The sequence below is a fragment of the Scardinius erythrophthalmus genome, assembly GCF_964197995.2.
Source record: "Scardinius erythrophthalmus genome assembly, chromosome: 7".
Taxonomy (NCBI): Eukaryota; Metazoa; Chordata; class Actinopteri; order Cypriniformes; family Leuciscidae; genus Scardinius; species Scardinius erythrophthalmus.
In genome coordinates this window covers 26,840,165-26,864,341 of record NC_138227.1, presented here as the reverse complement: position 1 = coordinate 26,864,341, position 24,177 = coordinate 26,840,165, and the positions used below count along the sequence as shown (strand labels likewise).

The following is a 24,177-nucleotide window of genomic DNA, read 5'->3' as shown; positions in this document are numbered from 1 at the left end:
AGGTCCAGGTGCCGCTGCAGTCCCTGTGCAGTGGGTGACAGCAGCACCAGGTCGTCTGCGTACAGCAAGAGCTTGATGCTCCTGTCCTGCAGAGTGAGTCCAGGGCCCGTAGACTGCTCCAGCTGCACCGCTAGTTCATTAATGTAGATGTTGAACAGCGTTGGACTCAGCCCACAGCCCTGCCGCACTCCTCTCTTCTGGGTGAAGAATTCTGTGTGTTTGTTGCCAATTCGTATTGCACATTTGTTGTTCGAATACATTGATTTTATAGTGTCATAAACTTTACCCCCTACACCACTTTGTAAAAGTTTGTAATATAATCCGTTGTGCCAAATAGAATCAAATGCTTTTTTGAAATCGACAAAGCATGCAAATATTTTTCCGTTTTTGGTCTGTTTTACGTGTTTATTGATTAGGGTGTGTAGGGTGTAAATGTGGTCAGTAGTTCTGTGATTTGGAACGAAGCCAATCTGACTTGAGCTCAGGACATTGTGTTCGTTAAGGAAGCTTACAATTCTGTTGTTTAAAATACTGCTAAATAACTTCCCCAGATTACTGCTCACACAAATGCCTCTGAAATTATTAGGGTCCAATTTATCTCCACTCTTATGAATTGGGGTAATAAGTCCTTGGCTCCAGATGTCAGGAAAGCAGCCTGAACTAAGTACAGTGTTGAACAGTTTGAGCACGGCCGTCTGCAGCTCAGGTGTGCTGTGTTTCAGCATCTCTCCTAGAATGCCGTCAGGACCACAAGATTTCTTTCCTTTAAGGCTCTTGAGTTTGTTTGTCAATTCTTCGTGTGTAATTGGGAAGTCAAGTGGATTTTGATTATTTTTAATTGTCTCTTCAAGAGTTTGTAGATTTTGTTTGAACAGATTATAATTATCATTAAGTTGGTTTGATGGGATTTCTTTATACAAGTTTTCAAAATGATTTGTCCAGATTTCTCCATCTTGAATTGGCAGGTCTTGTGGTTTCGTTGTGCTCAGATTGTTCCACATATCCCAGAACTGATTCTGATTTATTGAATGTTCTAATTCTTCTATACTTTTGGTCAGATGGTGTTGCTTTTTCACTCTAATTGTATCTTTATATATTTTTAGTTTAGAAAAGTATTCAGTTCTTATCTCAGTGTTGTTTGGTTCTTTATGTTTCAGATTTGATAATTTTCTAAGTTGTTTTCTTAATGTTTTGCATTCTGAGTCAAACCATTTTTCATCTTTTGGAGAATTTTTAGTGTATTTTTTGCCTTTCTTTTTCAATTCACTTTTATGTGCTGCTTTTTTAAATATGTAATTGATTTCATTTGTAGCCAAATTAACACCATCTTTAATTGTTTCGAATTTCTTATTAATAAATGTATTTATTAACTGTTTTAGTTCTTCAGAGCTGAGGGCTTGCACAAATTTGTCTGCGCTGTCTGAAGCCCATCTGTACCTCTGCTGGACCGGATACATTTGGCAGGTTTCCGGCCTGTTTTGTTCTGGTGTGTGATGTGTTTTGATATAGATGTTAGTTTGGTTATGGTCGGAAAGCTGAGTTTGCTGTTTGACAGTGAATGCATTGAAGGAGGATGGGTCCATGTCAGTGATGGCATAGTCAACTACACTAGCTCCAAGGCCTGAACAACACGTGAACCTCCCTAAAGAGTCCCCTCTGATCCGGCCGTTCAGTATGTACAGGCCTGAGGCTTAGCAGAGCTGCACCAACTCTCTACCACTTCTATTCACCGTTTGGTCAAGGTTGTTTCTCTGTGGAAGTTTTCTTGTGAGACTCGGGGGATTTTGGCCAAACACATATTCATTGCCCTTTGGATCTATGACATCAGGTTCAGATCCAGTTCTGGCATTAAAGTCTCCACACAGCAGCACATTTCCCTGGGCCTGGAAACGGCTGATTTCTGTGTGGACGCTGTTGAGGTATTCCTCATCATGGTAAGGGGACTCCGCTGGGGGAATGTAGATGGCACAGAGATATGTGTCTGTAGCTGAAATGCCAATTTGGTTTAATTTTAACCAGCAATGAAATTCTCTCTCTCTCTCTCTCTCTCTCTCTCTCTCTCTCTCTCTCTCTCTCTCTCTCTCTCTCTCTCTCTCTCTCTCTCTCTCTCTCTCTCTCTCTCTCTCTCTCTCTCTCTCTCTCTCTCTCTCTCTCTCTGTCTCTCTGTCTCTCTGTCTCTCTCTCTGTCTCTCTGTCTCTCTGTCTCTCTGTCTCTCTCTCTCTCTGTCTCTCTCTCTGTCTCTCTCTCTCTCTCTCTCTCTCTCTCTCTCTCTCTCTCTCTCTCTCTCTCTCTCTCTCTCTCTCTGCCAAGCACCAAAGGAATATTCTGCTGCTGCTTCTGGAAGTCTATAGCAGGCCATAACTGCTTGCGGGAAAATTAAGGAATTTGGCACACTGATAGAGGACAGTATGAACTGCCACCATAGCAAATTTGGAGTCTCTAACTCAATCCCTCTAGCATCACCAACTGTACAAATTTTCTACTTTTGAACCATTTTTCAAACTCCTCCTAGACAGTTTGTCTGATTTTGTTGAAAATTTAATCCAATCTTCTTCAGACAATGCAGGCAAAAAGTTATAAAAATCTTTTTGATAAACCCAGCCGTTATCAAATAACACACAAACTAATTAGTTTAGTTACAAATTGACTTTTGTACGTAGTAGAGATGGGCCGATTACCGGTTTCACTATAAACCACGATAAAATGTACTGACGGTTAGTAATATCGTTTAAAATTTAATTATCATTAAAACCGTGTTTGATTATCTCGATTTTAGATCCGGTTCAGCCAGCAACAGTCTCACGCAGGCTCAGCGCGCAATGTTATTTTTTATATTCAAGAAGGAATTGCGGAAGGCAGTGACCGTGCTCGGGAGATTTTTCAGCCTTTTAAAAGAACCAATTCTGAGGTGTGGTCATATTTTGGTTTTAACAAAAGTCCTGAGGGACACTTAATCGAGGATGGTCACCCTGTCAGCAGAACATGCACAAGAAAAAGTCGCTGCAATAATAGGGGGAAACTTCAGATCTGCCGAGTCGTCTTGTGTGACCATCACCGACTGATGTATAGCGAACGCAAGGCAAGTTAACTTTGACTTCAATACCAAAACTACGTCTGGGAAATAATTGCAGTAGCACCTCAATGCAGTACACAAGATCCGAGGGGAGGAGTCGGATCTTATATAAGGGGTGGAGATTGGTAGGTTTAGGGGTGGAGATGGGTAGGTTTAGGGGTGGGTTTAGGGATCAGGGGGTGGAGATTGGTAGGTTTAGGTATGTAAGTTGGGAGGAGTTGGATTTTATCCGACTCCTCCCCCTGGATTTTATGCTCTGCAGTGAGGACCATCTCAATAATTGGGCATAAAATGCTGTTTTAAGTTGAACTATATATCAATCACTTGAAATAAACGTGAAGCTTCCGCAAAGAAAAGTTTGCAGCAAGTGGCTTAGCCAAAGAAGAACGAACAAGTTCAAACAAGACTATTAAGAGTGACATTTAAGGGATAATGATTTATATTCATTATACACTTATTACACCGATTTTTTTTTTACCACATAATTACGGGGACATTGAATTGAGATTAATGTTTTAAATCTTACCTGTTTATAAATCCATTATGTACAGCGTACAAAACAATCGTTCAGACAAGATGATCACAACAATATGCTATTATCAAACTCTGTAAACAATAAATCAACTCTGATTTAATTTTCAATACAATTAAAAACGGAGACGCAAGACGGCAAGTTCTATTTGAATGAAATGAGAGAGCGCGTCCATTGTGATACATAACGTCTGTCAGAGAGTTTGAAGTCTGCCCAGATGAAGAATACAAGACAGTGCAAATTAACTGGTAGTTCCACGAGACTTTTATAGATGTTTTCTCTCAGTTAAGCACACTCTTCACATACATGTCGAAGAGCGAATGTTAAAAGGGAAAAGAAAACACTCTAAAACACGCTACAAATCAAAGTGGAAGTAAACACATTATAATAAAACAACGGTCAGCATTAGAGCAGTCATCTTCCTCTTTGCGTGATCAATCTCACTCGCACTGTGCGTGCGCGCTCACATAAAAACAGCATGCATACAATAATGTACGCCATAGAAGTTATCTTAAAGGTCCCGTATTATGCCCCTTTTCACAAGATGTAAAATAAGTCTCTGATGTCCCCAGAGTGTGTATGTAAAGTTTCAGCTCAAAACACCCAACAGATCATTTTTTACAGCATGTTTAAATTTTAATTTTTTGGGGCTCAGAAAAACGCGCTGTTTTAGTGTGTGCCCTTTAAATGTAAATAAGCTGCTGCTGGACGACCCAGGGGGCGGAGCCTCATGAGCTCGCGGTCAGTCTCTCAGGACAATTTCATCTCACAGAATGATGATAATATCAGAAACTGTCAGTAACGGTGTTCAGTTCGAGTCGGACAATAATGCCTACAGAGTCAGAGTGCTGTATAGAGATGGAACAGGTATAGTTTAGTAGTTTAATTACGGTTATTATAACGTATTTGTCATCTGCTTGTATGTATCCATTATTTATTAATAGCCTACAAGTCAGAGCTAAGTAAACACAGTAACAGTAAGAGCTGAGTAAACACAGTAAGTTATAAGAAGTGGGCAAGTACATACTGTAAACGAATTTCGGTAGAGTTGAGGGAGCATTCCTGTGGGCGGAGGTTAGGCAAAAAAACTGTTCTACTGACGTCATTAAAGAAGGAAGTAGAGGGATGTAGTCCAAGCGGGCCGTTCGATGTAGGCGACTTCTGTTAAATAAAATATCTCGCTTGGCATTGAACTTTGAGCTTTATAATTTTACAGATATTATTTATGCTCTAACAGCAACATTACACACTAACTAAAGTTTGAAACATGGGATCACGAAGAACGGGACCTTTAGGCACATCCACACTCATGTCATGAACACTACTTAACACTAGGTGGTCTTTACAATGGATGTGCGCGGTGTTATAATGCGTTGCTATTGACGACCATCATTATAAGGAAGGAAATGCTTTAAAAAGTGATAGAGCTGCTTGTTTTATTTGTTGTTTGTTGATTTTCAAATATAAAACTTGTTGAAATGTCTTCAGTGTGATTATCAACTCTTTTTGAACACTTTCATCTCGTTTTAACAAAACCGTGATAATATTGATAATCGCGATAATTTTGGTCACTATAATCGTGATATTAAATTTTCATACCATCCCATCCCTAGTACGTAGCGCTTGCGAAAACAAACGTAAGGCTGTATCTCTGCAATGCTTTATCGTATTCAGACCAAACTTGGTACGTCATCACAAGTATGACTTTGGTTTTGATTTTGAATTTTCTACCAAAATGCTGTATTTTACGAAAACATGAACCTATCGTTACAAAACTCTGTAAACAGTACGATGTCCTGAAGGAGCTGGAGAAGTTTTGAACCAGCGCCACCTAGTGGAAAAATATAATGTTCAAATTCACCTTACGGTTTGCGTAGCAATTTAGCAAATTTAGAGTCTCTAACTCAATCCCTCTAGCGCCACCAGCTGTCCAAAGTTTTACTGATGTTTATGCTAATAACTTTTGAACCGTAAGGGCTAGTTGCAGAAATATTTTTTTCCACTGATTCCTTGGCTCAAGCCGATTCAATTGAACCCAATGACGTCATTTTCCATCATGTAAATTCTTCTGCTATTTAGATTTTTTTTTTTTATTACTTTTTTGAACTCGTCCTAGACGATTGCTCCGATTTTTACGAACATTTAACCAGATCATATTCAGACCATGCCGACAAAAATGTATGGAATTCAAGTTGATTTGTCAAACCGTTCTCGAATACGGCGCAAACTAATTTTACGTAGCACTTGCGAAAACAGACTTAAAGGTATAGTGGAGGATCTTTCCGAATTTTAGATAAGATCCGCCCTCTCCACTTTTTGAATAAGTTTGATTGATTCACCAGAATGATTGACAATTAGGAGGACCAATAGTATAGGTGATCCACCTGGAAGTAAAAAATCCTCCGCTATACCTTTAAGGCTGTATCTCTGCAACTCTATCGCATTCAGACCAAACTTGGTACATGTCATCACAAGCATGACTTGAGGCTACATGCTGCATTACGGCGCAGTGCCACCTACTGGTCCGGAGATACAAAAAAAATGGCTATTTTTGCTTATAACTTCTGAACGATTTGTCCAAAAATCATAAAAGTGATCTTGTTAGATTCAGGGCGTCATGCTGAGTCAACTGATATCCAATTTTGAATCCAATTTTTGAATCCATTTTGAATTTTGTACCAAAATACTGTATTTTATGAACATATATCGTTATGAAACTCGGTATGGGTCATCAATACGATGCCCTAAAGGAGGCTGAGAAGTTTCAAACCAGCGCCACCTAGTGGCACAATTTATTTATCAAATGCTTATAACTCTGGGTGTGGTTGACTTATTTTCACGGGAGTCATCTCCTTAGGTTCCTAAATCCTTTCCGAGTCTAACGATACCAAACATGCTAGGTTTCGCCTTACTGTTTGAGTAGCGTTATGATTTAGCGCTTTAAAAACATTTGCCAATATCTTCGAAACCGTTAAACTGATCTAGACGAAACCACCGTAGGAAGTTTGGAAACATAGGCTGTTGTTAAAATGCTAATGCCCATGTGACAAAATATTAAGAGTAATTGGCAAGAGTAAGTTTTTTTATGTGTTTATACATATAAATGTCAATAACTCCAAAACAAAATGAGATATTTTCACCAAATTAGACACAAATTTGATAAAAAAATTTGGGATTTTGCCTTTTGTTGTTGCTATAATAGAATAAAACATGAAATTGCCATTGACCTCTATACAGTATTGTGATTATAAAATGTTATACTTTATGAACACATTAGCGTATCTTTATGAAACTCGGTACGAGTCATCGGCACCATGCCCTGAAGGTACTCAAAAGGTTTCGAGACAGCACCACCTTTTGTTTGAAAGTGATAATCCATAATTTTTTTTTTTTACTGTATATGATTTTTTTCAGCCATTTTGCCTAAATTCATCTTTAAATGTCTTTAATTGCTACTTGCTGCAGTTGGTCTGACACTCCCAGCCATGTTGGCATGTCTTATCCTCTTCTTGCGCTTGGCCCCGCTAATGGCAGGTCGTAGCTGTATTTATATTATATTGTCTTTCATTTTTGGAACAAATATATTGATAATACTCTCTTCACAGGTTATAATCCATACAGGTGTGCAATAATACAATGCTCTTCTATACAGTTGTCACAGTTCTGACACTCTTTCCATCACAGACAGTGTGGACTTCGCCCTCCTACAAATCCTCTTGAGGTTGATTCTTCTGGTAACATCATGCTTGTCAACCTGGTCACAGACGTGGTCCAGAAACCAGGATTCAAAGCGGTTTACTCTGCCATTCCTACTACTACTGGTAAAACTTGTAACCATTCTGTACAAATGGTTAGCATTTTATAAAGTCATCATCCAGTTCAGATTAAGTCTTTTTATACAACAGTTCTTTCTGGTTCTCGAATCTGATTGGCTGAGAGCCGTGCAATAATTCCCCAGTATCAGCGCAGTTTCACCGTTTGTATCGCTCCGCTTGCTGCGACTGTCACGGCGGTCGAGCAAATCCACCATGTTTTTTACAAATACTACTGTTGTTTTGTCACAAAATGTAGTTTTAAGAGTTTTGAAGGCTAGAATGTAGTTATTTAGACCTCAAATATGTGAGTAATATATAATCATAGTGCCTATTTTACAATGTGTTTAGGCGCTTTCGCAGATGCGAGCTCCAGGCCATCAGTGGCCGTTCAGCGCTCATGTACCTGCAGAGAACAGCTTCATCTTGGCCAGTCCTTCGGGAATTTGCTGCTGGCTCTTATGTAGATAGTGGTTAAACATGAGATATAATTAATTTGGGGTATATCAAACTGGCAATCTTTGGTCTTTAATTACGTTTCATAAGTTTATATTTATGCTATATTTCACTTAAATCCTGTAGCCCACTAGAGTGCTACTTTTGTGCGTTTGACTGAATTGTTTGCTTGTTTATTTCCTATTGTCTTTTATAATGGCTTTTGTCATTAATTTAAATATTGTTGTTCATTAAATATTTTATACAAATAATATGCTGTTTAGTTTTGAGAAATGGTCCGTTAGTGATCGTGATATGGACTTTAGTGAAAGTTACATGAATGTTTTGGCATTAGATGCTAGCAAAGATGCAGGTAATGCATTCGTTTAGTCGATCTCTCTCTCTCTCTCTCATAATAGCATAATACACTACTCTACATAATACAATAAGCTTCAATGAAGCGACTCAACATTCCTCTGTTACTAGTTCTAAAGTGACGTTTTAGAATTGGTAACGGAGGCTTGGGCTCAACTGTCAATTTGAGATTTGAATCCATGGTGGAAGTAGTTCTGCACAAAAAAAGGTTTTTAACCTCCATTGTTGTTTCTTATTTAATTACTCACTTGTGCCTTTGAACTGTTACGTAATAATACGAATAAACGTAATACCACACTTGTAGCTGTGCACGCTGTGACGGCCGAATCACAGCCGTGCTGATATACGTATATACGATATATCGTGTGATTATTGCTCATGTAAACACTCGCAGTGTCTGACTTGAAGCATCCTTGAAACTTGAAAAAGAATGTTGAATTGACTAGAAAGTGTTTCATGTTGGTTTCTTAATAACTTTTTCCCATTCATTCCCCCTCCCACCAAATTCATTTCTAGCTGTGATCTGTGGAGCATCTCTGACTGCTTCCAAAGGAAACTTCACCTCTCCGCATTACCCTAGTTTCTACCCTCCTTTGGTGGACTGCAAGTGGAACATCAATGTAAGCTTCACAACACTGTTTCACTTTTTTTGTTTACTAACAGATACCCCTTTTCCACCGACACTGTTCCGGTGCGGGTTCCCAGTCTGTGTCTGCTCGAACCGCTCCACGTATTTCCACTGCAAAAAAGGGGCTTCCGTGCCGATTCTTAATAAATTGCTGATCTTGAACGGAGCCGAGGAGTGGGGGCGGAGAAATGCTGCCGCTGTCTCACGCGCGAGAGAAGACCAGTGTGCAAGAGAGCGAGTGAATTTAGGGTTTCAGTTTCAACTTAGACCGATGAGAGTACGGGCAGGTTATGTGAGCTGCTGGTACGCTAGAATCACTCTCGGTGCTGTGAACAACAAAACAGAAGTGTAGCCTGCACAAACACCGGGACACTCAATGTTTTTTTAGACTGGTTATATTCAGATAAACAACACATAGTAGCACTACATCACCGTTCGTTCCTCAAGGAAACATGCAGCCTGTTCGAGACAGGCTCCGGTTCGCCTGGCCGAGAACACGTTCTGGCTCCAGAACGAGAACCAGTTTTGAGTTCAGTTTTCAAGTATTTCTTAATTTGATGTAATATTGGTTCTCTGTTTTTATTATTTTCTATTTTTCCGGGAAACAGCTAACATCTCTGCATAGTGTTTCTGCCTAACATCTCATTTTGTGTTTCACAAAAGAACGGAAATAATATGCGATTAGAACAATATGATGGTGATGAACATTTTCATATTTTGATGAACTATTCGTTTTGAAGTGTTTGTTGATTCATGTCTCTTTGAAAATAACCCTGAACACTGTCATGTGGATTCTGCAGGCTCCTGCTGGCAAAAGAATAAAGATTGAGTTCACTATGTTCCGTGTGAAAGAGCCGGGGGTGGACACTAACACCTGTCACAAAGACTACATAGAGGTGCTGGGAAAAAAGTAAGTTCTGTCATCTGTCCCGCCATGACAGCCAGAAAGATTTCATTGTTTCTTGTCAGCTTCCTGACAATCTATAAAATGGCATAAAGCTCAATTTACTGTATCTTTAAACCAGAGGAGCAGTCTGTTGGCCATTCTTTTTGTTGTTGTTCTGGTTATTCTTCTTTAGTTGTTTAGTTTCTGTTGGTGATTTCTTAGCCTTTGTTTTATTAACAGCTCTTTCCTTCTTCTTTTTTTTTTTTTTTGAAGGTATTGTGGGGAGAGACGTAGACTTGTGCTCTCTAGCCCCGCCAATACCTTGGAAGTGAAGTTCCATTCAGATGAATCCTACACTGATAAGGGATTCATGATCATTTACACCGCCTATGACCCTGTAAACCGTACGTAAGCCCAGTGTTTCAATATGACCATCTAAATGCAGTGATCAGTTTTTGATCCAGGAATATTTCAAACAGACAGATCATATTATTCATATCATTAGAGCTCTCCTTCACTTCTTCTTGCGTTGAGTCCTGGCTGTCTTCCTGTTTTCTTCTCCAGCTTGCCCTGGTCAGTTTGCGTGCACCTCAGGCTTGTGTATCACGAAACAGCAGCACTGTGACGGGTGGAACGACTGCGAAGACATGAGTGATGAGAGAAACTGCAGTGAGTCTCACCCCTGTCAGGATGTTGTAACATTTAGTTTATACCTTTCAATTTATTAATTAGAGCTTGAATTGGAATAGCCCTGTCTGACGGGATATTGATTTGGAATGACAGGAAGATGCACAACACAGATAATTCATCAGTCAAAATTAATGATAAATAATTGCATCAATAATTTAATTATGTTGATTTCTTCTGTAATATATAGATCAGTATCTATATTGTTTACAAGTACTGAAACAACAGCGTCTTGTTTTCTTCAACTGATAGGACAGATTCCTCCTAATTAAGTTTGGAATAAACCAATGAATATTTTGCCAAACAGCACCTCATTGTTTTCAGATAACTTAATAAGAACATTAACACCAAAATTTGAACAGTTATATTTATTGTGTATTTATTATATTAAATATTATAAATTAAATGTTAAATGTTATAAATTATAGCATTCTGAGAATGTAGGTGTTTTTGGTTCATAAAATGAACGCTATGTTTTGATCCTTTTTGAAATCATTAAATGTTTCTGGAAATAGGAAGTTAATTCATACTGAAAAAAAATACATGTAAATTCCTTAACTTCTGATTTGAATTATAATTCTGCATCCTGTTTGCTACCTATCATTAGCCATTGAAATTGGGAATACTTGGAAATCTGTTATTTGAAATAACCTTTTCAGGACATTATACATTGTACTAATATCTGACAAAGTTAGGTGATGTTTCACATAAATTTTGCATTATTCAGTATGTGTTTTTAATGTTTCAGACTGTGGTGATGAACAGTTCACTTGCAGTAATGGCCTTTGTAGGCCTCAGTTCTTTGTCTGTGACCGAGTGAATGACTGTGGCGACAACAGTGATGAGAAACATTGCGGTGAGTTTCTCCTATTACATTTCGACAAACATAATTATTTTTTTTTATTGCTCAGTTCAGCATTTACATTTCAGCAGTGAACCCCACTTGGAAACCCTGCTCAAAAGGAAGTCAATTTGAAACAAAACCCATTTAAGGATACACTAAGCATTCACACAGATCAAGCAGTGGCCTAGTAAAGCAGGATCTTGATGAGATCACACGATCAGCTGTTTTCTGGGATTCAAATAAACACTAGCTTAAGACGAACTTACCTTAAACTTGGATTTTCTTTGAGAACATCAACATATGTACACCTTTAACACTTGCTTCGTTGTTGCATACTTCAAAAGGCCACTTTCTATTTTACCATTGAAGGACACTTGATAAGGCTTTGTTTTGTTGTTCCTCCTAGAGTGTGGCATAGCTGAGGAAAAGTGCGGGGATGGCGCCTGCATCCCACAGAATTTTGTATGTGATGGGAAAAATGACTGTGCTGATGGCAGCGATGAGGTCTCCTGCTTAGGATGTGAGTGGATTTAACTTACTGATCACTGACTGCCTTTCCATAGAGCTTAACACTAGGTTGATCAAGTTTGTTCTGTATTGCATAATGTCTATTATGAGAACCAGACTTGGTCACAAGCAACAAACTTACTTACTTAGTACCGAGTGAGATTTGGGACCATGCTGTGTGTGTTATCTTAGGGTCTCTATTGTCAGAAAGATCAGTTTAGGTAAAAACTAAAAGATTGTCATCACAGTAAATGGCCAGCCACTGAAAGGGTGAACTAAAATATTAAACGTTTTAGGACATTTCAGAATGCTTTAAATTGAACTTTAATCAGACTTTTTCAGCCATTAAGCTGCTGTATTTGCATCTTCTTTTTTCTTCTAAATAATCTTCCACTGGCTGTGTTTCTCCACTTCTGTAGCTATCAAATTGACATTTACATTCACAATAAATATTGAGTACCATTACATACATTATTAACCTGCTTTTAATTATGCATATACTCTTGTGATGGCAATAGCTTCAACACTTAGGCTGAAACGGTAGTGAAATCACACATGTTGGTCTTTTCCAACTTGTTCAGCCCTTATTTACCTCCCACTCTTTCTATCCCAAAGTTGTTCATTGTTTTTGTATCCTTCAGCAGAGATAAGTGACCTATCCAACAATCAATAGGCCTGATCAATAAGCTGGCTCTTGCTTGGTCTTTCAGGTCTTTGATGATAAAAAGAAGCTGCAATTGATGGTTTATTCGTTCAAGTTTTACTTTATGCTCTCTTCCTCTCTTAGCGCCTGGTCTCTGCAATGATTTCTCCTTCAACTGTACAGACAAGCAGTGTGTAAACAAAGTGAACGCAGAGTGTGATCGCGAAAACGACTGCTCCGATGGTTCGGATGAACAGGGATGCAGTAAGTCACATTGTTTCATGTATTTTTTTCACACACAAACAAAAGTGAAGACGCTCTTTTAGTCTGGACAACACATGGGCAGTAACCATTCAACACGCAAAGTTATTCAATATTAAGAACTTGGATTAATTTGCAGCTGTGATGATATTTAGAACAACAGCACTGTTGCTCATGAGATATTTGTTAAATACATAATCGAACTGTGGTGCTCAGGGGTGTATTTCAGCTATTTCACAATGATTGGCTCATATTCCAGTCATATATTTTAAATTATTTTATTTATTTTGTTATATTTGTTATATTATATATGATACTTGTCATCGAATTCCCAGCAAAAATAATATAATTAGGGATGCATGATATGGATTATCTGTGTTGTTGTTGATTTATAAATCAGTATCAGCCAATATTTGAAGATTTAGATCATCATCTTGAGCTAATTTAAAGATTTTACCCTTAACAACAGACGGTCTTGAAGTGATGTGCTACAGTCTTTTAATTTATTCTAAGATTTAGGTCAACTAGAAGCGATTAGATTATGGCAAAACATAAGTACAGCAGCTTTTATTAATATTAATTTGAAATGCACTGTAAAATCTCTTTTAGAAAAACTCTTTTAGAAAACCCAGCCAATGGTTCAAATCACTTACAGTAGTTATAGATTTAGTCATGAAACAGTATAGATTTATAATATGTAAGAGAATACAATTACCGCCCATGCAGCTCTAGTGTCTTTATTGCATAATTATTTGAAGATAATGAGCTTCCCAGTGTTTTCACAAGCTTTTGGTGTTTCAGCGCATTTCAAAACTTTAAAAACAATTGTCATTTCCAGAAGTTGCTGAATAATCGACAATGTGGTAATTAGTGTGGAAAAAAATTCACATTAAAGCCCAAAGCCATTATACTTATTTTATGAAATTTTACTTGACATTTCTTCATTCTTTCTACTTCTTTAATATGCCTCAGGGTTGCTCGTTTCTTTTTCCTTTCCTCATTGTGTTTTTATCAGCCAGCACGGTTCGTTTCTCCATAGATCTGCCTTATGATTCTGCTTGAGTCCCGCTAAAGGCCGCCGGTCCTGTGAGTCAGAGCAGATGTTTCGAGAAACTCGAACTTTCAGTGCTAACATTTTTTGCAGCTAGCCCTCTGATCTTATCCCTGCTGGTCTCGAACAAGACCTCCTTAACCTCTCATCTCAGCATGCCAAGGAAATCTCTTCCGTTGTCTTTCTTGAAGTCTCTCTTTGTGTTTGAACCATTCCTACAATTTGGTTTCAGACTGTGGAGTCCGGCCATACAAGCACAACCGTATTGTGGGTGGGCAGAACGCAGATGTGGGTGAATGGCCGTGGCAGGTCAGTCTACATTTCAAGACCAACGGACACACTTGCGGCGCCTCAATCATCTCCAACAAATGGCTGCTTTGTGCTGCCCACTGCTTCATCCAGCCTAGTGCAGAGTGAGTCGGTTTATTGCATTTCTGTTTTATTTTAATGTTGTCTGTTAGCTGTAGTTGATATTATCAGAGGCATGAATTAAACATTTGCTAAGTATCTTTCTCCATTCAATTTTGGTCAGACTGAGCTTGTATTTATTCTCATTGGCCAGCAGGTGGAGCACAAGACATGGCATAAAATCATATTTTACCTGGATGAGTTATTCCAACATGTTTCTGAAGCACGAAAGCTGAACTGAAAGATAATTCGCTCTCCTGAGCTATGCTTTCACCATGAAATCAAAATTGACCCCATTTTACTTTGTTAATAAACGTTTCTGGTCTTTTTTTGTGAATGATGCATCAATGCACAAATGTCTTTCTTCAAAATGTAATAACTTGTTCCACCTCTGAAATGACTTTGCTTTTCAGCTGAAATTACCAAGCCCAGTTATTTTTCAATCCCTCTTCATTTACACTACCGGTCAAAAGTTTAGAATAATTAGGATTTGATGTTTTTGAAAAAAAGAAAAGAAGTAGTCTCCGATGCTCACCAAGGCAGTGTTTATTTGATTTAAAAACACTGTAAAGACAGTCATTTTGTGAAATATTCACAATATTAACCTTCCATTCATTAAAGAATTCCATAAAAATAATAAGCAGTTTTTAACATAATAAGAACCATTATTAAAAATTGAGCACCAATAATAAATGATTAATGAGCACAAAATCATAAAAATTTAGAATGATTTTTGAAAGATCGTGTGACACTGATCTTTAAAATATATTCAAATAGAAAACAGGTATTTTAAATTATAATAATATTTCACAATATTACTGTTTTTACTGTATTTTTGATCAAATAAATGCAGCCTTGGAGAGCAGAAGAGACTTCTTTTAAAAACATGAAAAAAATCTGAATTATTCCAAACCTAGTCCTATAAACACAGCTTTTCACAATCCTGACTGTACTTTTTTTTTTTCCTCATTAAATCTGATTTCCTGTCAAAATACAGACTTGAAATGGCGTTCAAATCCATTTGATGTTGACCTTTCAAAACATCTGATTTAAACAACTAACCTCCAAAACAACATTGTGTTCATTTTCTCTTCCAACAGCTACAAAATGACATCCAACTGGCTGACGTACAGTGGTCTGCGGGACCAGAACATCCAGGACGGCTCTGTTCAGCAGCGTACTTTGAAGACCATCATCACCCACCCAAGCTACAGTGAGATGACCTACGATTATGACATCTCCTTGTTGGAACTGAGCCAGCCATTGGACTTCAGCAACACCGTGCATCCCATCTGCCTTCCAGCATCGACCCACGTTTTCTCGGCCGGCAGTTCCTGCTTTGTGACGGGCTGGGGCGCGCTCCGAGAGGGAGGTGAGACAGCTTGTGTGCCTGAGGGCTGCCCTTTGCGTTTGGAGCTCCGCTTTTTCATGAGATACCTTTGGAATTGTGCCTCACAAGTTTGACATTTATCAATCCCTTGTCTCAATGTCACTTAGCACATCTTTTGTTATACGATTTTGTTATTTGTGGAATCGCATAACTAATTCTAATCATTATAATTAGTTATGTTTCAAATTATGGCTGTGAGTAGAGATGCTTTTTGGTATTAGTATGGTTCTCATAGGACTAATGATTTATGTATGTGTTGTAGGAAGTGCTGCAGCAATCCTGCAGAAAGCAGAAGTTAAGGTGATTAATGATACAGTATGCAACATGGTGACCGAAGGTCAGTTGACCTCTAGAATGATGTGTAGCGGCTACCTCACCGGAGGTGTGGACGCTTGTCAGGTAAAAAAAAATTTTTTTTTTTTTTTTATGAAATCACACTGAATCTGATATTTTCATTTCGATCTGGGTTACTTACAGTATATGTACTGTACCGGTCAAAAGTTTAGAAACATTACTTTTTTTATGTTTTAAAAGAAGTATCTTATGCTCATCAGGCCTGCATTTATTTGTTTAAAAATACAGAAAAAAAAAAAATTGTGAAATATTATTACAATTTAAAATAATGGTTTTCTATTTGAATCTACTTTATAAAATATAATTTATTTCTGTGATGCAAAGCTGAATTGTCACATGATCCTTCAGAAATCATTCTGATATCTAATTTGATACTCAGTTGTTATCAATGTTGGAAAAAGTTGTGCTGCTTAATATTTTTTTTGGAACCTGTGATACTTTTTTCAGGACTCATTGATTAATAAAAAGTTTATAAAGAAAAGCATTTATTCAAAATAGAAATCTTTTCTAACAATGAACAGTAGTGTATATTGTTTCAAAAGATTTCTATTTTAAAGAAATGCTGTTCTTTTTTTTAACTTTTTATTCATCAAAGAATCCTGAAAAAAGTATCACAAGTTATAGAAAAATATTAAGCAACTGTTTCCAACATTGATAATGGATCAGAACGATTTCTGAACGATCATGTGACACTGAAGACTGGGGTAATGATGCTGAAAATTATAATAATAATCGATTGTCGAGTTCACGCGCATAGGTTTAGTTACCTATGATCACGCGCGTGAACTCGACAATCGATTACTATGGACTTCGACCGAAAACAGCCCCATTTAAGTCAACAGGGTACAAATTTTAAAAAGAGGATAACACGGTGTAGGCAACACCAATTTTTGTCGTTGTTCTCTGTATTGACAGCACTCCAAATTTACAAAAAAATGAGCTCAATGTTAAAATTGACCGGAGTTCTCCTTTAAGGGCTATTATCCCAATATTTTTCCAAAATTAGCATTTACAGAGTTACAATAATAACACCCTCAATGCAGCTAAAAAGCTTTCTAACTAAAACATGCGCAAAGATTACACATTTATTGAATGGTAATGAATTCAAGGTGGTTTAATAGCCATTTAGATGCATTGTCAAGCCTTTTTCATCCTGTTCTATTCATTCAGAAACACCTACAGTACAAATATGACATGAGCATAATGCCATCAAAGTGTTCAGCTAATGTTGTTGTCTTCCTGCAGTGTGTGTACACCCTCGTAGTGGAGAAGATTAATTATTCTACCTTGTTCCTTGATATTTAAATGAGCTGATTTCCATAATTTCTACTTCTATCTCACTTGTTATTCATCTTGCTTTCCCCTTCTGAACGCTCTGTGCGTCTCTCTTATTCTGAGTGTAATCTTCTTTTCCTCGCACAGGTTCCGGTCCTGGTCTTGTGACTCCTTTCTGTCTTTCTCTCCAGCTATAGGAGCTCATAGATTTTACTCTCACACTCTCTCTCTCTCTCTCTCTCTCTCTCTCTCTCTCTCTCTCTCTCTCTCTCTCTCTCTCTCTCCTCTCTCTCTCTCTCTCTCTCTCTCTCTCTCTCTCTCTCTCTCTCTCTCTCTCTCTCTCTCTCTCTCTCTCTCTCTCTCTCTCTCTCTCTCTCTCTCTCTCTCTCTCTCTCTCTCTCTCTCTCTCTCTCTCTCTCTCTCTCTCTCTCCTCTCTCTCTCTCTCTCTCTCTCTCTCTCTCTCTCTCTCTCTCTCTCTCTCTCTCTCTCTCTCTCTCTCACACCTCCCAATCAAATATGCTTTATTGCCACGTCTTGTTTACATTGCAATATTGGCAAAGTAATTAAGAGCCGAATTGTATTACACACAAAACAAATCATTCAGGAATAATAGTAATGGAATGAAATGACACAGTAAATAAGCAGCTTAAATTAGAGGTACAAAATAATAAATGATAAGTGATTACAATAATAATTAAAATGTTTGCAATTGCTTCACACACCCTCCTTTTTTCTTTCTATTTTCTCACATACATAATCATCACTTCATCTCCACTTTTAATTTCAAGCAATTTATTTGCATGATTGTTTTATATACAATATTGCCAAAGCATTGATATACACAATAAAAAAGTATCCAGTAATACTAAAATAAATAACCACAATAAATATACAATACATTAAAATAATATAAACATTCATTAAGGAACATTCTCTTGAATGGATCAACAGGCAACTCTTGAATATGGTGATCAAATATGTTTTGTTACATAAGTCCTCCATGCATTTTGGTCTTTTTCAAACAGTTTTGGAAAACGTGGAATGATATTTTAAAGTGTCTTTCTTTTGGCTTCCGTAGGGAGACTCGGGCGGGCCTCTTGTGTGTCAATCCGATGTTGGCATATGGTTCCAGGCAGGCATAGTGAGCTGGGGAGAAGGCTGTGCTCGGCGGAACAAGCCTGGCGTCTACACGCGTGTCACCAAACTACGGGACTGGATCCGTCAAATCACATCCGTATAGTGGAGCCTGGACCTGCAATCATACGACAACCAAAGCAGAAGAACAGAAATATTCAGCTCCGTGAATATTTAGTACAGTATGTCAGACCACCTGGTTGTTTTCGTAATAGCATTTTCATTCAGTGTGACTATTCGGTTGGCTTATCAGTGAGGTTTTTCATAGCTGTATCAATCTAAAGTTGAGTTCATCTTTAGTCAACCAAATGAAAAACTTCATAAAATACATGCAGATACAACTCTAATGAGTGTGTGTGTATTAGTGTTGTCACGATACCAAAATTATTGTTTCGATACCGATACCAAGTCAAGTATTGTGATTTCGATACTTTTTCGATACTTTTCCTGAAAAGGGAGAAACACTCTCAAATATCATTGCTGTGCTTTATTTTAAAACCGGGACAACATTTAATCATATAACACACTAATAAATTAACATATGAACAGCAGATATATTAAACATTTGAACAAAATATGAAATATCAAAATATAAAAAATGAATTAGAGCAATGACATTCAAGGTAAAAAAAAATATACATTTAGCAGCATTATATCTCATTTATCATAAGAAACACAAGAGCTTTATCTTGATTCTGAACTTTGAATAAAAATATGAACAGCGATTATATTAAACAATGTTTAATATTGGTATGATAAGCCTTATTGGTGATATATTTGACGTGGGGAGAGAGTTGTGGAAGGCCTATACTTCATGTTAAACATAAAGACAACGTCGGCAGTGTTGACGGCAAAATAGGCTACAGAATAATTCGTTCAGTATTGAGAGGTGCAATATTTGAAAATCGATCATATGTTTTAAATTACATTTTATATTGTATTTGTCAAATCTTTCAAACATCAAAATGTCATTGATTAATATGTATTTGTGTCAAAATGACATAGAAACATCTTTTCCTATTCTATTTTGCCTGGAAACGCTTCCAACACGTGTGCGTGTCGCGTGAAAAATAGATTTCTAGAATGCACGCGTTTTCCGCGCGTCTCGAGCTGCACCCAGACGCGTGTGTCACGCAGGCAGTTAACATCATGGGAGCCGAAATAAAAACGGACACGACACGCAGTGTGTGTCAGGCCTTTACAAATCTGGAACGCGGTCATTCTTAGAAGCGATAGCCTACTAATAAATTAAGGAATCGTGACGTATTTCATTTCCGGTTTTCTTTTGAAGTATCGGTGCACCGTGCAACAGAGAAAGGTAGGCAACTTACTTCCATATGTCACTCCTCATCGCGTCATCTTTTTCTACGAGTCGTGGACCACTTGTGCTCATAGACAGTATGTTAACGATTATGCTCGCACATGCAGCCATCTCTGTAGTGTTTTGTCACATGACACTGACAGCAGCAGGTTCTTTGCTGCGTGCGTCAGGCAAAAAACACAGACGTCCATAGGGAGGCTTTTTCATTTTTTTTTTTTTAAGTATCGATACTGATAAATTTAGGTATCGTGACGTTTTTAATTTCCGAGTATCGCGATACTTTTGAAGTATCGATACATCGTGCAACACTAGTGTGTATATATATATATATATATATATATATATATATATATATATATATATATATATATATACTCACTCATAGTTGTGAACATTATAGTTGTATCACTGTGACGCACTGTTACACTCATTTAGCGTACCAACTTTCATTTGTTTAAATCTGATTTCTTGAACAGTAACTTCATAAATGGCACTTAGAGATCAAACAGTCCTATAATGAGATTGCCAGCAACTTCTGACCTGGTGGAATTCATATTTTCATCTTTATGAATTATGTTCTGTTTTATACAAATCTTTTAACTTTTTCTTGTGCTCAAAACGTGCCTTTATTCCAAAGACTGGACTTTAACTCTTCTCAGAAACAATGACTCTTTTGTTTCAGACTTTGGAGCAAGATTCAGTCCCTACAATTCTTTTCTCTTTTTTTTTATTTTATTTTTTTTAGTGAAGGTCAAAAGCTTCTTTGCAATCTAGAAATTTCTGTAAGCATCCCACTCAGGCTGACCTTCTTTCCTCACATCTGTGTGATCTCGGGACCTCAGTGGCAAAGCTCTAAAATGGAGGATTAGGTAAAAATAGGATATTTCCATCATCCATTTGCCAATACAACCAAGGCCAACATAGGTCACTAACTTCTGCTGCATGTTTAAGTTCCGGCCAATCAATGTCAAAGCAGTTGGCTGAAACAACCTAGCAGGATGGTCTCTGCTTCAAAGAGTCCTGAACATATTGAGGAATCTATAACGCCGGATCCTCAAAGACTTGGCAAGTTTCTTTCCCATGGAAAGTCCACTTGCTTAAGTAGGCCTAGGAATTTCAGGCTTTGTAGTGATATCATTTCCCAGGAGGTACAAGAGACATAAGCTGTATTTTGAGGGATGTCAAGCAATGGATTATATATTTATGTACTACTCGGGTTTCATATAGCATCATGATGTACAATTTTACCTGTTAAAGGGCTTTTGTTTTTAAATTGTGAAAATTTCCAACAGCTTTTTAAATTGTTTAATTACAATGATTTTATATGGCTTTAACTGTCTGGTTGACTAATATTTGTAAATATTTAACATGCTTTTTAAATGCAAATTTAGCAGATTACTTTTTCTGTTTAGTTTAAATGTGTTTTCTGTTTAAACACTATGCACATGTTTTAATGTATTCAAATTTCCCAAGAGTTTACAATGTTCTCTTCACAATAAAATACATGGTGGTTTTACATTGTCATATTTTTTTTTTTTCTTCAGAATACAACATTTTTGCCTAATTTCCATGTAATTTCCCCCTGAAAATGCAAATGTAGTAAAAATAACAGAGAACTGCTTTATCAATATTAAATTAGCTGGCCTTGGCATAACCAACATCATATCAACATTGCCTTCAACAATTATTTGCCCATAAATCAGTGGTCTCCTAATGGAAAAGGGAACGTATATGCTCTTTTCAGTTGATAAGATCGAGAACCCAAAGCGTGACTTTGTTACAGTTGTGAATGTACTTAGTTTTGACCTTGCACCAATTAAAAAGCTCTAAGTTTAATTAAGCGTTGCACTGCACTGCAACAGTTGTTTTAAATGGTTGGCAGAGTATTGAACTTAAGCTAATTACATGCCAGATTTGACCTTGTATGAGCTTTAGATTGGTGCTCAACCTTTTATATTATCTCCAATTGATGTCATAACAACTCTTGCACTTAGCATATTGCACAGTAATATGGTATCTAGGCAGCTAAAGGTATCTAGGCAGCTAAAGGTCACTATCACTTGATTGAAACAAAGAATTTTGGTAAATAAAATGACTGAATGAAATCCAGCTAACCATTAGTTTAACCAATTTTCCCACTTCCGTTAGCTTACTGTTTATGTACAGCCTGACAATAGTTCGCGTCGTTTTAATGGTGAGATTCATCTTGCGTCATAAAAATTCAAATGTATGCAAATAACGTGAAAGTTGAGGTGGGCATCCAGCACGACCAGCAGAGTTGCGTGTTCGGTGAGTAGATTTTTATCTTTTTAAGTTATTTGGTGTTTTTGATCAATTTCATTGTTTTTAATGGATAAACCACGAAATATGGAAATCTGTACTAACAAGACGTTAATAATTTACCGATACACCTCCATAGGATAGCAGGTTTGGCGCTCCGGTCAGCGTTACCTCAGAACAAGATTGATTTCTTATCCCATGTGTGTCATGAGATTAGGGGACTTCTTTAGGGCAAATTAACTCCTTATTCATGGCAGTCAGGGAAAAATGTCATACCTAGGGAGTTTAAATTGTGTGGAAAAATGAATACAATTTTGAAGAGTAGTAATTTATTTTTCAAATACAATGTTTAAACATATTGTTTTATGACTATTCTATCTGTCCAATAAAACGATACGCCTATAAAATGATTATTTCACAGTCAGCTGCAAGTTCAAGTACTAGCCCATTAAAAACCTGGCAATTTGAGTGATTTCCTTTACAACCTTGAAAAAACATACAGACAAATGGTCGCTGTTGTGTCGAATTCTGTGACCCAGGCAGGCACTGTACTGACAAATTGCTGATTTCATTTTTATTTTTTTATTTTTTGTTCCTACGATCTAACTCAATAACAAATAACACATCATACGTGGATAAATAACACACCACCCACAACTGTTTAAGTTTAAATTTATCTTGCACTATTCAGTGTTACACTTACTTATACTGACACCTGTCGCACGTGTGCATGCAGCATCGTGCAAAAGTAAAGGTTTAGTAACTGATAAAAGTTCAACTAACTGATGCGACTGTTAATGCAGTTAAATTTATTTAATGTGGTTTCCTAGAATGGGCAATTTTCATGATCAACAACATTTAGTAAGCACACTGTAACATTCAGTGACACATGCCACTCAAATGCAGGTGTGCCACAAACTGACCACATGTTTGGAAAAAAATATTACTAATTTGTAAATACCTTAAAACTGATTTTTTATGTATTTAGGACTTTACGTCACAACTACACCAGTACAGCTGCTCAACTAATCTGTCTGTCACTACTAGAGGTACCACAACATACAGCGACACGTTCCCCATCATTGTCAGTGGCACATGATGCAATCCATCGGCACGTTACAAGTTTTAGTGGCACATGTCAATGAAAACCGGATGTGCCACTAAGCATAGTGACGTGCGTAATATGCCATGCCACTTAATGTTAATACCCAGCAAACACAGAACGTTGGCGCAACGTACCCAACCTTCTAACAACGTTTTAACAACATGGCCAAAAGGTTGCTATAGCTACGTTGTGTGGTGAAGGTTGTTACAGCGTTGTCACAATGTTGACATTGAACCACCGTTCAGGGCCATTGCTTAAGGTTGTGCCAACGGTGTCTTGACAACCACTGGGCTACATAATGTACTCGTCACTGCCCTGAAGCGCGAAAATCAGCATTTTAAATCCCAACCACCTGTTGGGCTCATTGTGTTGTCTCGTTCTTCATTGAGCAAGGATACATGAGTATTGCGTTTAATTTAACCAGCCTCAGCTATCAAACACAACCTACAACTTTAATTTCTAATGTGATTAATGTAGCCTCGCTTGCACTGTTTTTCATTAGATTTTTCCGCTATTTATGCTGCCTTCACGTGCTATGGAAAAGATGATATTTTCCACTTGTGAACTGGTATTTACCAGTGTGTTGTGTTCAAGTGCTTTTGTTGTCGTAATGTAGTACCCGCAAGGTCTGTGTCAGTAGAGTATCTTTTTTATCTTAAAAAAAAAAAACGGAAATGTGGTGCTTTCTGATCATTAAAACATAATTAATAATTAAAAAAAAATAAAACATGACATAAAATGATTAAATATGAACCAAGGAAATTGCGGCAAAGTTGAAAATTGAGTGTTAACGCATTATATTACAATTGTTAATGACACAACATTGTATAAGCTACAAAAACTATCCGCTAACGGTATTCACAACTCTTGTGTTGCTCTCCGCCATTTTGAAAAGGTCAAAGTTTATCTCATCTCGCCAACTCGTGCATCAAAATATTCTACGAGTTGCCCAGTGGAAAATACCACATGAGGGGGTGTTCATGTGCATTTTCCATGTCGGCTTTTGGTATTTACCATAATTACCATAGCACGTGAAGGCACCATTAGTCTCATTCGTTTCTTTGCTCCTCTCGTCCGGCTTTCGGCTGTCTGCCATACAGAACCGGTTTTGTTCATTAAATGTTCTGATCTGCCTTTGCTTTTTATGTTTCATTTATACTTAAAATAAATTTGT

At 37.4% G+C, this 24,177-nt stretch overlaps 1 protein-coding gene across 2 annotated transcripts in view; it reads left to right on the top strand.

The window, feature by feature from the left end:
- Window positions 1–18,535, top strand: part of st14 (ST14 transmembrane serine protease matriptase) — a 43,868-nt gene extending 25,333 nt beyond the window's left edge. For both annotated transcript variants that reach the window (XM_081371662.1, XM_081371663.1), the window contains exons 8-19: window positions 7,291–7,427; window positions 8,745–8,848; window positions 9,657–9,766; window positions 10,016–10,146; window positions 10,307–10,411; window positions 11,178–11,285; window positions 11,680–11,793; window positions 12,568–12,687; window positions 13,968–14,148; window positions 15,244–15,515; window positions 15,796–15,932; window positions 18,242–18,535. In XM_081371662.1, the coding sequence (XP_081227788.1) occupies window positions 7,291–7,427; window positions 8,745–8,848; window positions 9,657–9,766; window positions 10,016–10,146; window positions 10,307–10,411; window positions 11,178–11,285; window positions 11,680–11,793; window positions 12,568–12,687; window positions 13,968–14,148; window positions 15,244–15,515; window positions 15,796–15,932; window positions 18,242–18,403 (1,681 nt within the window). In that variant the 3' untranslated portion in view covers window positions 18,404–18,535. The remainder of the gene's footprint in view (window positions 1–7,290; window positions 7,428–8,744; window positions 8,849–9,656; window positions 9,767–10,015; window positions 10,147–10,306; window positions 10,412–11,177; window positions 11,286–11,679; window positions 11,794–12,567; window positions 12,688–13,967; window positions 14,149–15,243; window positions 15,516–15,795; window positions 15,933–18,241) is intronic.
- Window positions 18,536–24,177: the final 5,642 nt, after the last annotated feature.